A 13,771-nucleotide genomic window follows, 5' to 3' on the forward strand; every position below is an offset into this window, starting at 1 on the left:
GTATAGGCTCATCAGTTGTAACAAATGTATCACTCTGGTGGGGGATGTTGATAATCCGGTAGGTTAAACATGTTTGCCGGGCGCGGTGGCTCAAGCCTGTAATCCCAGCACTTTGGGAGGCCGAGACGGGCAGATCACGAGGTCAGGAGATCGAGACCATCCTGGCTAACACGGTGAAACCCCGTCTCTACTAAAAATACAAAAAAATAAGCCGGGCGAGGTGGCGGGCGCCTGTAGTCCCAGCTGCTCGGGAGGCTGAGGCAGGAGAATTGCGCGAACCCGGGAGGCGGAGCTTGCAGTGAGCGGAGATCTGGCCACTGCACTCCAGCCTGGGCGACAGAGCGAGACTCCGTCTCAAAAAAAAATAAAATAAAATAAAAATAAAATAAAATAAAATAAACATGTTTAGAGGCGGGAGATATTGGGAAATCTCTGGACCTTCCTCTCAATTTAGTTGTAAATCTGAAACGGCTCTAAAAAAGTACTCCTAAAGGTAACCATAGAATGAGAAAAAATGTTGCAAATCAAATATATGATAAAGGATTAATATCTAGAATATATTAAGAACTCATATTTATATCTTATATATATATATCTTTTAAGATATAAATATAAGAGTTCTTAATATATTCTAGATATTAATCCTTTATTCTAATTATATAATTAGAAGATATATATTATATATATCTTAATATATATATTAAAATAATATATTAAGAACAACTCAACACCAAAAAAATCAAATAACCAGATTAAACAATAGGCAAAGGACTTGAATAGACATTTCTCCAAAGATGATATACAAATGGCAAACAAGCACATAAAAAGACGTTTAACATCACTAATAATCAGAGACATGCAAATCAAAACCACAGCGAGATATCACCTCACACCCATTAGGAAGGTCAGTAATAACAGTAGCATTTTGGGAGGCCAAGAAGGGTGGATCACGAGGTCAGGAGATTGAGACCATCCTGGCTAACACGGTAAAACCTCGTCTCTACTAAAAATACAAAAAAATTAGCCGGGCATGGTGGCGGGCGCCTGTAATCCCAGCTACTTAGGAGGCTGAGGCAGGAGAATGGTGTGAACCCGGGAGGCGGAGCTTGCAGTGAGCCAAGATCGCATGACTGCACTCCAGCCTGGGCAACAGAGCGAGACTCTGTCTCAAACAAACAAACCAAAAAAACCAGAAGATAAGTATTGGCAAGGATGTGAAAAAGTGGGAACCCTTGTGCACCGTTGGTAGCATTGTAAAATGGTGCAACAGCCATGGAAAACAGTATGGAAGTTACCCAAAACTTTAAAAGTAGAACTACCATATTTCACTTCTGAGTATATAACCAAAAGATGTGAAAGCAAGGACTCAAACACCCATGTACACCCATGTTCATACAGCATTATTCACAACAGGCAAAAGCCAGTAACAACCCAAGTGCCCATCAGTGGATGAAGGGATAAACCAGATGTGGCATATACATAAAATGGATTATTATTCAGCCTTAACAAGGAATGAAATTCTGGTACATGCTACAACACGAGTGAATCTTGAAAACATGCTAAGTGCAATAAGGACAATATAGTATGTCCTTATCGGATATATGCTACAACAGAGATGAACCTTGAGAACTTTATGCTAAGTGAGAGAAGTCACACACAAAAGACCAAATACCATATGATTCTATTTATATCAAATGCCTAGAAAAGATAAGTTTATAGAGACAAAAAGTAGATTCATAGTTGCCAGGAGCTGGGGGTGGGAATGGGGAGTGACAGCTAATGGGTATGATGATTTTTACTAGAAGCCAGGTGCGGTGGCTCATGCCTGTAATCCCAGCGCTTTGGGAGGCCGAGGCGGGTGGATCACCTGAGATCAGGAGTTCGAGACCAGCCTGGCCCAACATGGTGAAACCTGATCTCTACTCGAAATACAAAAATTAGGCAGGCGTGGTGGTATGTGCCTGTAGTCCCAGCTACATGGGAGGGTGAGGCACAAGAATCACTTGAACCTGGGAGTTGGAGGTTGCAGTGAGCTGAGGATTTGTGCCACTGTACTCCTGCCTGGGCAACAGATGGAGAGACTGTCTCAAAATATATATATTTTTTAATTGTGATGACAGAAATGTTCTAATATTTGAATGTGCTTGTATTAGTCTTCTCAGGCTGCCAGAACAAGAGATTTGTTCCTCAGTTCTGGAGGCTGGGATGCGTGAGTTCAGGGTACCCGCATGGTCAGGTTCTAGTTGGGGCCCTTTTCCTAGCTTGCTGATGACCACCTTCTCACTGTGTCCTCACATAGCAGGGAGGGGGAGAGACAGCAGACCCTGGTGCCTCTTCTTACATAGAAATTAATTTCATCACAAGGACCCCACTCTCATGACCCCATTTAAACCTAATTACTTCCCAAAGGCCCTATCTCTAAATACCATTAGGGATTAGGATTGAAAAAAACGAATTTGGGGGAGAAACAATTCAGTGCATAGCAGTGGTGATGTAAATACACTAGAAATTATTGAATTGTACAATTAAAATAGGTGAATTTAATGTACGTAAATTATATCTTAATAAAGCTGTTTACAAAATAGCAAATAATTAAGTCTATTTATAGAAGAAAAGTTGCAGACTATGCCCTAAGTGCATTAAATAAGTTATTGTTATTGTAACAATTCTGAAAAGCTGACATTATTATCCCTCTTTTACAGATAAGAAACTGAGGCTCAAAGAAATCAAGCAACTTCCATAATTAGCAAACAAAGCAGAGTTAAAATCTGTGAGCATGTGCCCTAACTACAGAGTTCCACGCTTTCTCCCATTTGTGATTGCCTGGGCCCTGGAAAGTGCTATGAATAGATCACATGAGCTCTGAGGTAAGGCTCCCTTCACCCTCAGTTCCAAACAATCCAATCACCATTTATGTGCAGACCCCTGTTCACCTCCATGGGGACCTACAAGTAGCTCAAGACCTCTCTGGAGGCCGGCATAGAATGTGAAGATTGCATATAAGTAAACATGAAAATAGGAGCTGATCAATCTGCCACAGGAGGTCAGAAGCTAACAGATGACCCTCTGTGAAAATTAAACTTTGCCTGTCTTCACAGCTCTTTCTGGGGAGGTCTGGAGGGTGGGCTTTGGGGCCAGACTCTGTGAGTACAAGTTGCATTTCCACCACTCAGCGGCTGAGGGACCCTGGGCAAGTTTCCTCACCTCCAAAATGGGAATGAGAAGAGAATCTCTTCTAGAGGGCTGTAAAGTGCTTACAGCAATACTAGGGCTCAATAAGTGCTTGCTATCGGTTACTTCGCCAGCGTATTTAAACTCTCCATCTGGCTGCGCAGAGCCTGCCTTTTCTTGGCTTTGCTACAAAACTGCCTTTGGGCAGTATGGTCTCTCATCTTTCATAGCCTTCTCTGTTGGCGCTGGGTAAGCAATGCCCTCCAAAGCTTACCACACATCTTCACTGACCCACATGAAATCAAAGCCTATAGAGGTTGTAGCAGTCATCTGGTCCAGGCCGTCATCATACAGACGGGGACAAAGAGACTCTGCACAGGGGAGGGGCTGTGCACAAGCTGGTCTACCTCCCCGGGAGGCCCATCTAACATGATTATCACACACTCTGTCCAGTAAGCTTTTGTGTCCCAACTTCTCCCAAGAGATCTCCTCTCCATTTGGCTAAAGAAATAGGTGAGAAAAGCCACCATGATTTTAAAGACTGTCAAATGCTAATTACAAGTCCTCCACTTGAAAGATGGCAATAAAGCATTCTTAATAATCCTCATTCTCCCCAAACCTCCATCACTGGAAGAAAAGCCAGTTCTTTGAAAGCTGCGATCCAAACACAGCGGTTTTTCAGACAATGGTTAAGAGGTAGGCCAGTTCCCAGGGAATGGCTACAGCGTATTTTTCTCTTGTTACCTTGGTAACTGCTACCTTGGCGCCCTTGTTGATGAGCTGAACCACATTCTCTGTTTGGCCTTTGTACGCAGCTATGAGAAGGCGCTCTGAAAGTGCAGCGACTGCATCTTGCTGGCTCATGAATTAGGAAAGAAAGGTTTTCAGGGAAGCGGTAGACAAGTTCCTTCAGCTCAACACGAAGTCACTGGCCCGGCCTGGCACCCACAGGTAAAGATGTTCACAATCATCGGAAGATATCTTTATGAATATGCCATCTTCGGGACCTAGGGGTTACAAAACAAAGCTGCCATCAGGGCCACTTGACACACAAGGACAGGTCACACCTCTTCTCTCTGATTTTAAGGCATTCTGCTGCTTGCAGGTTGCAGCGGGGGGAGCTGTGGGAGGCAGGACACAACACACAGGAAGCACACTCCACAGCAAAGCCCCTGAACAGAACTTCCAAGTGGAAGGCAGCAGAATGTGCCAACCTCCCTCCCTTCTTCCCCCATCAGGGACATCCTCCGGAATAGTATGGCCAGAATTGCAAGGTTTGCTCTGTTTTTCTCCCAGGGAGTGGAGGCCTGGTATAATCCCCTAAGCACCACCTGGTTTACACACCGCCTTTGGCAGGGAACTGTACTGTGTGTGATCACCAAAGGGCCCCTGGCTGGGTTTTGTGCGTCCACCATGGCTAATGTGCCGCTTCCCCAGTGGGTCAGCGGCCTGTGGAACACACCCCACAGAGACCCCGCTGAGTGGGTTCTCTCTTTGGGGTTTTCTCCTAGCATTTACTGCAGTTCTCTCCCTTCATCCTTTTCTCGCTGTAAATAGTATAGTTCCCGAGTTCTGGAACAGATGGAGAGCTGGGCACAGGCCCGGGCCGATTCCTGGTTCCAAGTGGCTGAAACAATCCACCTTAGGGACAACACAGATGCTAAACACTAACAGGGGCTCTGCCAATGCAGGGGGCTGGTCATGTTGCTTCCTTGCTAACAGGAGGAAAAGAAGTGGCACCAAACCCACCTACAGAACACTAAAGCCCTGTCGCAGAGCAGTGATCTGGAGGGTAGGAACTAGTAGCAAACTGATTTCTTCCTACCACATAGCAAAATGAATAGAATTTTAAAGACTGGGACTCCTCCCACTATACCTGGGCTGCCATTAGACCCAACCAAAGCCATTGGTAATTATTTCAAGGGTGAAGGGTTCTTTGGGCAGAAGAAGAAATACTTAAATGTCTAATCCAGTCCTGCTAGAACAGCAAGGAAGTGAGGGCTTCTTTGTATTTTAAAAGATACTTATTAAAAATACTAGTATATACAAATGGAAACAGAATGCTACAACAGAGATACCACCCTTCAACCCAAACCCTACCACACATCCTAACTTTGAAAGTCTGGAAGACGCAGCCATCCCTTACATTTGTTCCCAAGCACACCCAAATATCCTTTCAGTCTCTAAAGATTAAGGAATTGGCCATGATATGGCTGGAAAGCCCTGGACCACATCCTGTTTGAACTCGTTCACTGTGGCATTCAGGCAGGTTGTTTGGCCAACCACTCTGTGAGGCTAGGGTTAAATGCCCACGTATAAAACAGACACGAGAACATTTATCTCCCAGGACTGTGGCGGGTATTAAAGAGGGTATTTTATTATGCAAAAGCATGGTCCAGATGTGAATACTACAACTTCGGAAATAATTCTTACCCCCACTCTTGTGAATTATCAAACTTTCTCATCGTTCTCCATCTGTTGCTCAAAATGTAGGTAAAGAATACCAGGGAAAGAGAGAGGAACCCTCGCGAACCCATCCTGCTCCTGCTCACTGGGTCATTAGAAGCACAATGAATCTGGCAAAGGGTCTGCTCTAAAGCAGCTTGGTGAGTCATGGTCTGAGATCCCTGGGATATGCCAGAAATAGAGCCAAAAAAAAAAAAAATGAATAAAGTTGAGACTCAAAACACTGAAAGAAATGGAACTGGAAATGCCTTTGAAAATTCTCATGGTCGCACTGAATGGCTACAGTCTGGGCTTTATGTTTCCCAGACCGTTACACTATTTGGAAGTGGTTTGTTTTTAGAAACATAGCTGCATTGCCTCTTTTCATTCAGGTAATCTGTGGTTCATTCAAACCAATTATACTGAACTTCTGCTCTGTTTGCCCAAATATTGCAAAATCACTCCAGGCCTAAACGGCAGGAAAATACAGAGTATTAGCCATGACTTACGAAATGATCTCCCTTCCACAATCACACCCTTCCCCTCATCTACCCATTTGTTATCTCTAGACCTAGACCCAACGGCCCCCTTCCATTCCAGAACCTTTCATTGCAAGGGGTATTTGAATGTCTCAAGTACAACGGCCCAGTTCATACAAATATTATCATGGCTAAAATTCTACTCATTCTACTCATTCTGCTCCATGGCTTAGACCCTGAGGGTAGAGGTTTTTTTGCTGCAGCCTCAGTACAGCCCATCAGCTGAGGTCACAAGCTCCACACCAGCAGCGCTGTGCAGCCTCCTCAGCAATGGATGCAGGGGTCCAGCTGGCCCATAGTAAATTGATAGCCACTCCCCTCCCACCCTCCAGCCCCATGCAATGAATTCAGCCTCCTGGATACTGAGACTGAAGTACACTTATGCCATAGCTGCAGTCTACTGAGATAGCCTTGTTTAGATAATTACCACTGGTAAACAGCCCTTTGCAAGTACAGCCCACATTAATTTTCCTTTTTGTTTGGTTAAAGATAGAAAAATACTACAGTGGTGAGAAAACATTGGCCAAGCAGAAACACCCTTCTATTTTTTGCTTTTCAGTTACAGCTACTTAAGAATGTTCCTCACTCTCACTCCATCCCCTCCACCATAATCAAAGCACCCACAGAGCAGCCTGCAGAACAGGTCCCTCGCACAGGATTTTGGATACTCCCCCTACCAGAGTCATACAGAAAACTGCGTGCAAGATCAGGAACAGAACCCCGGCTTTACAATTCCTAGTCTGTTGCCAACACCATCCCTATGTGCTTGGACATCTCAACCTCATTTTCAATTTAAGCCCAGTAATCGCCTCCTTACTAGGATCTCCAGCCTTCACCTGCAGGGGCGTTTACACACAGTTTGTGGGTGGGAGGGTATCAAATGAGGGTCTTCTATTTCTGCTTCTTCCTGCACCTTCGGCCTTGGGTGTGGGTGCAGGCTCAGCAGAGATACCAAGTGCAGGCCAAGCAGAGACACCACCTCTCTCCCTCCCTCATGGTCACTGTTCCTAAACCCCATATCCTTACCTCCCATCTAGAACAATGATCCCCCATCCCTTAGAGTGAGAAGACACTCTGCTTCTCATCTGATGTCCTGACCCGACAAACTGGACCAGACAGAGGTGTGTGTATTGCAGGGGTGGGGAGCAGTTTAAGAAGGGATGGGGGAACCCCTGACAGTAAATTGGGAAGGGAAGGGAATAGAGGGGTGAAACCAGTCTGGAATCAATGAGTTAAACTTCATGCCAACCTGTTGGCTACCTCGGCTGTAGCAGTTCATCCCCTCCTTGTATCTGAGCCTCCTCTTACAGGTAGATCAGCTATCATTCAAGATACTTCCCACTGCTGGCAGTGAGAAATGTATTCTGCCCCAAGCCTATCAATTACATCCCTCTTTGTCACAATGCTCATTTTTCACAGCATTCTGAAGGAAAACCTTAAACGCAAACATGCTGCCCATTCCTTAAGCCAAAAGGAAATAAACACATGAGCATAAGTATGCAATGCATACCCTGAATCTAGATAGGGATTAAGCTTCCTAAGATTTCCCTCCTTCCTCCCAGCCCACTGCCCCATTTTTGTTGCTCTGTAATTTCCTAATTCTTTTGTCTGTCATCACAAATACCAGAGGGTCACACAGCTGCTTGTCTGTGATGCAATCAGTTTTCTTTTTACAGAAAAAGGTCTATAAGGTTTGCTTTTGCTGTTTTCTTGGGGCTTTACAACAAATTCTCCTACACTTTGGAGAATTTGCCAATATCCTAAAGCCACTACACATCTGTCTCCTGACAGGCAAAATATTCCAGAAGAGATCTGCAAATAAAAGTCCCAGTCAGGCAGTATGTACAACCCACCCAGAGATGGCCCACAGGAATCGGTGGCTATGGAGCGCCGTCAGCTATAACAACTAGCTTTGCTCCTACTGCTCCAAACCTTGTGTTGAAGAGATGGTACTCACATCCGAGGGGCTGTCCTCTCTGTTCTACATCGTGTTCAGTTTCTGGATAACTGTGGTCAATTCCTTCCTGGAGAGATCATTAGCTTCCTAGGGCTGTCACTCCCAGCAAATCTGCAGTGATTTACGTTATAATGCTCGCTGCCTTTTCCCTTTAGCCTCCTCTGCCGATGCTGGCCAAATCACATCTAAAAGCTTATTAAGACATCCATTCAGCTTGCAATGTTTTGTGGCTTGCTAGTCTGCTCGTCACAGCTTCTGAAAGTCTTGTGTCTGCAGATTTTGACGGACTGCTCCCTCCTGCCAGCAGAGGACCTGTAACACTGCCCCGATTGAAGTCAGGGAACAATTCACAGATCAGAGGAACATTTCTGAATGATGCTCAGATGACAGAGAAACGAAGTTTGCATTATTTCAGCAGTAATGCAAGAAAAGATGAGCATTCGTGTTGTAAGGGAGGGAGGGATGCAGAAAGGGTTGAAATCTGTAACAAACTGCCTCCAAGAAAACAGGAAAACGTTTGCTTTGTGGGAGCAGCAGAGCCCAGACACTCCACCCTCCTCAGCAGAGTTCCAGCACAGTGACTGCGGCAGCACAGGAGACAAGGGTCTGGCTGAGCAGCTGTTCCCAACGTTTGTCTCACAAATGCTCCTCTGAACAGTCTCTGCAGGGAAGGGGGAAGGGAGTAAATAGGGAGCAGAGCCCCTTCAGAAGCTGTTCCGAGTGCTGTCGACTGCCCTAAACTCGCAATCGTGTGCTCCAGCCCACTTGTTGAAACAACAGAAATCCAACACCCACCTGGAGACGTCATAGAAAGGAGAGGGCTTTCATTTTGATTTAAGCCAATATCCCCACATTTTCCTCTCTGTCTCTAAAGATAGAATTGTTGGTCTCAGGGACGGGAAAATTACTCTACTCTGTCAGCACAAACCCTCTTACCACCCGTCGTCCTAAAGCCTTGCCCTATTTCCCCAAGGGTAATGGGGCAATGGAATGGACTGCAATTCTGCTTTGGTCGCCATTTGGCTTACACCAAGGGCAGGAGAATAGCTGGAGACTCTGGCAGGTGCATTGCAAAGAGGCTGAATCCCACTGGGGAAACAAATTGCCAGCAGAATAACACAAGCTAAAAAAAAAAAAAAGTACACAACCCTCATACTAGTTTATCCAAAAGCAATCACTACTGGGTTACTGTGATCATCACTGAGGGACAAGTGAGGCTACAACAGAGAGGAATATGACTCAATCCCTATGTTAAAGAAACTCATCATCTGACCACTGAAAAGCCATGATCCAGGCCCAAAAGCCCAGTTGCCAGAAGGTAAGTGTAAACTGAGTGGGAAGGAAGAATAAAGCAAAGAGTGGTTCATTTTCTTACAGCTTCCAGGACACTTCCTCCTTCTGAGAAGATCTACTCCCACAGGTAGGACCCCTAACACAGCACTACCCATGAGGACACTCAGCACTGACTGATCACGGAACCTGGTGCCCACCAGGACAATTTGCAAAAGAAGGGAAATGACAGGGTGGATATGCTCTGCTTTAGCAAGCCCATGACTCATTATATACACCCCACTGTCACAAAGAAACATGTATGTTTATTTCTTGAGCCATTTAAAGCACAATAACTCTCTTCTTCTAACTCTGACAGTCACTGAATCTTCTGAAATAACCACCTCTGCAGGAGGCATAGGGGCTGTTGCAGTGAAAGCTGAGTGACATCTGAATATTATTCAGGAAACCCGTGACATACCCTACCAAGAAAAGCTGCTTACAGATGTAAAACTCACATAGGAGGAATAAGCACACATCACTGAATAAAGATGTGACTGACAGAAGGCTTGGGAGGTAGAGACCTCCCCTTTTTATATATATCAATAACTTATTGACTGACTAGCACTGCTAGACCACCAGAGCCTCCAGGTCAGGGGTAGGCACTCCCATCACTTGGCAAATGACCACGCACATGCTCAAAGTTCAGACCAAGTGTTAGCTCTGCTAAGCCTTCTGCCGTCCCCGCCTTTCCCTAGACAAGATGATCATTCCCTCATGTGTGCACCTACAGTTTTCTTTTTCTTTTTTTTTTTGAGAAAGTCTCACTCTTTTCCCCCAGCCTGGAGTGCAATGGTGCGATCTCGGCTCACTGCAACCTCTGCCTCCCAGGTTCAAGCGATTCTCCTGCCTCAGCTTCCCAAGTAGCTGGGATTACAGACGACTACCATGATGCCTGGCTAATTTTTGTATTTTTAGTAGAGACGGGGTTTCACCATGTTGGGCAGGCTGGTCTCGAACTCTGACCTCAGGTGATCTGCCTGCCTCGGCCTCCCAAAGTGCTGGGATTACAGGCGTGAGCCACCGTGCCTGGACAGCACCTACAGTTTTCTATAAGCTTTTGCTATGAACTGAATTGTGTCCCCCCAGTTCATATGTTGAAGCCCAAAGCCCCAGTGTGACTGTATTTGGAAATAGGAGATAATTAAGGTGAATTTGGTCATAAAGGTGGGACCCTGATCTGATAGAATTAGTGCACTCATGCTTGTGCATGTACTCTGGTGTGCATACAATGAAGAACAGCCATGTGAGGACAAAACAGCCCATCTGCAAGCCAAGAAGACAGCCATCACCAGAAACTGAACCCTGTTGGACTTTGATCTGGGACTTCTAACCAGAAGAACTGGAAAGTAGAATTGGAAGAAAATAAATTTCTGTTGTTTAATCCACCCAGTATGTGGTATTTTATTATAGTAGCTCAAACAGACTAAGACATAGCATAATTGCTGTTATTGGCTCAAGGTTGGTCTCCCTGGTTATATTAACTCCTTGTGGCAGGAACTCCATTTTGGTCATCTTGTATACCCAGAGCCTATCATGGTGCTGGGAACACAGTTGGCCTTTAATGTTCATTTAATGAATGACAGAAAAACCAATAACCAATTTATTTTTGGTCATCAATTGGTCTTCAGGAGCCTGTGATCCCATAAGAAATATATGAGGTACTCACCTAGTCAACTAATCTTTTTCCTTTCCAAATACATGAGGCAGGCTATGGCTCCAGACTGTCCAAGAGATAACAGAGAGGGAATGTGGTCATTCTCCTCTCTCCCTTCCCCCTCAAAATAGACCACTACAGTTTCTGGGGCCAGATAAATTACGACTCTAGAGGCATCCCTTATTCAGTGACACGGGTCTGTCAGCACCAAAGCATTGGACAGCACCACAGCCACTCTGGGAATTTCTTCTCATCACCCTCAACCCGTTAGGTGAAGAGCCAAATGCTAAAGACAAATCAAAATAATTAACGCAGCATCACAATAAAACCAGTTCTATGTACCCAAATCTCAACTTCTACCCACTCCTTAAATCTGCTCTGATCTGGCTTTTCTGTCCCCAGTTTTTCCACTGAAACATTTTTGTTATGTATTTTGTGGTGTACCAAGCATATGTTGAAGAAATAGACACAAGGAACTGTAGAAACTGGGAGAGGGATCATTCTTGCTTGCTGTGCTGGGGTGAAAAGAGGTCAGGAAAGTTTTCACAGAGAAGGTAGTGTGTTAGAGGAGGTAGGATCTGGTTAGGTTAGAAGGGGAGAAGACACAGGCAGAGGAAACAGCAAGAGCAAAAAGGCAGAGTGGTCTGAAAGTATGTGTCATGAGTAGCAAAGAAAGGCAAAGAGACAACTGCAGCTGGAGCTTGTAACACACAGCAAAGACCAGCGATGGTGTTGGAAAATGAGGCGGCAGTCAGGCAGTGAAAATTTTTCACATCACGCCAAATTACTTGAACTTATCTTGCACTTGTGATGGAGAGCCCTAGGAGTTGGTAAGAAGAGTGGCTAGTCATATTTTTGCTCTACTTGTAACACAATCATGCAGAATTAATTATAATTATGGTTTTATGCTATACTCTCAAGATTGTATGTGCATGGCTTTCTCTTTCTTCCTGCCCTGTTTCATCCTTCATTTATTTCTTCTATTCCATCCTTTCCTCTCCTTTTTATCTTCATTGATAGACTATGTTTTAGAGCAATTTTAAGTTTACAGAAAAATTGGGCAGAAAGTTCAGAGTTCTCATATAGCCCTTTGCCCAACCCCACCCCTACAGCTTTCCCTTTTAATAACATCTTGTATCAGTGTGATACATTTGTTACAACTGATGAGTCAATATTGATACAGTATTATTAACTAGAGTCTGTGGTTTGCATCAGGGTTCATTCTGTGTTCTACAGTTCCATGGGTTTTGACAAATGCAAAATACCATGCATCTGCCATTAAAGTACCACAAAGAGTAGTTTCACTGCCCTAAAACTCCCCTGTGCTCTGCCTATTCATCCCTCTCTTGCCCCAAAGCTCCCAGCAACCACCGATCTTTTTACTCTCTCCAGAGTTTTGCTTTTTCTGTAATTCCATGTGGCTGGAATCATACAGTGTGTAGCCTTTTCAGAATGGCTTATTTCCCCTAGTAATATGCATTTAAGGTTCCTCCTTGCCTTTTCATGGCTCATTTCTTTCTGGTGCTGAATAATATTCCATGTATACCATAATATTCCATTGTACTACAATTTGCTTTTCCATTCATCTATTGAAGGACACTTTGGTTGCTTCCAAGTTTCAGCAATTACAAATAAAAATGCTATAAATATTCATGTGCAGGTTTGTGTGGACATAAGTTCTATCTCATTTGCATAAATACCAAGGAGTACAATTGCTGGGTAATATGGCAGCACAGCATTTAGCTTTGTAAGAAATGTCTATACTGTCTTCTAACACAGCAGTCCTCAACCTTTTTGGCACCAAAGACCGGTTTCATGGAAGACAGTTTTTCCACAAACCCAGCAGTGGGGAAGGATAGTTTCAGGATGATCCAAGCACATTACATTTATGGTACACTTTGTTTCTATTATTACATTGTAATATGTGATGAAATTATATAACTCACCATAATGTAGAATGAGTGGGAGCCCTGAGCTTGTTTTCCTGCAACTAGATAGTTCCATATGGGGGTGATAGGAGACAGTGACAGATCATCAGGCATTAGATTTTCATAAGGAGTGTGTGACCTAGATCCCTTGCATGTGCAGTTCACAGTAGGATTCACACTCCTATAAGAATCTAACGCTGCCGCTGATCTGACAGGAGGTGGAGCTCAGGCAGTAATGCAAGTGATCCGGAGCAGCTGTAAATACAGATGAAGCTTCACCAGCTTGCCTCCTGCTCACCTCCTGCTGTGCAGCAAGGTTCCTAACAGGCCACGGACCAGTACTGGTCCATGGTCTGGGGGTTAGGGACCCCTGTTCTAACATGTCTGTAACATGTTGCACTCCCACTGGCTGGTTTTACATTGACGTAATTGCCAAATGCGATAGTAACTTTTGTTTTCCTTTACATTATTTATCTGTTGTATTGGGCCCTGCTACCACCCCTCCCTCAAAATTCCCCCTCCTTGGTTCCTGTGAGCCATTCTCTCCTCATTCTCCTAACCATCACTTGGATGATTCCTTTCTTCCACTGAATGCTTCTTTCACTGATACGTTACAGCTCCTTGAGGTTTTGGGGCATCTTCTCTGCTCATTTTATTCTCTAGATCTCAGTGCTCCCCCTCCCTGCTGCTCACATGCTCCTCTGCTGCCTAGATACAGATTCCTCCAAGTCTACTTCTTTACCCT

General features: G+C 44.6%; 1 protein-coding gene and 1 long non-coding RNA gene across 12 annotated transcripts in view; one reads left to right on the forward strand and one right to left on the reverse strand.

Annotated features, from left to right (window-relative positions):
* LOC105496436 (ankyrin repeat domain 6) overlaps positions 1–9,962 on the reverse strand; it is a 72,538-nt gene extending 62,576 nt beyond the window's left edge. For 3 of the 7 annotated variants that reach the window (XM_011766898.2, XM_011766869.2, XM_071096730.1), the window contains exon 1: positions 3,916–4,056. In XM_011766898.2, the coding sequence (XP_011765200.1) occupies positions 3,916–4,035 (120 nt within the window). In that variant the 5' untranslated portion in view covers positions 4,036–4,056. The other 4 variants (XM_071096733.1, XM_071096731.1, XM_024797488.2 and 1 more) reach the window with 4 other exon arrangements.
* Positions 3,988–10,776, forward strand: LOC105496470 (uncharacterized). Of its 5 annotated transcripts, none has more exons than XR_011623542.1 (5): positions 3,988–4,122; positions 5,665–5,777; positions 7,193–7,276; positions 9,490–9,532; positions 10,684–10,776. It is a non-coding gene; the product is annotated as an uncharacterized lncRNA (long non-coding RNA). The 5 variants fall into 5 exon arrangements; XR_011623541.1 differs by lacking the exon at positions 10,684–10,776 and adding an exon at positions 9,761–9,872; XR_011623544.1 differs by lacking the exon at positions 7,193–7,276 and having other exon boundaries at positions 10,684–10,773.
* Positions 10,777–13,771: the final 2,995 nt, after the last annotated feature.

This window comes from Macaca nemestrina, chromosome 5, assembly GCF_043159975.1.
Source record: "Macaca nemestrina isolate mMacNem1 chromosome 5, mMacNem.hap1, whole genome shotgun sequence".
In the NCBI taxonomy this organism is placed as follows: domain Eukaryota; kingdom Metazoa; phylum Chordata; class Mammalia; order Primates; family Cercopithecidae; genus Macaca; species Macaca nemestrina.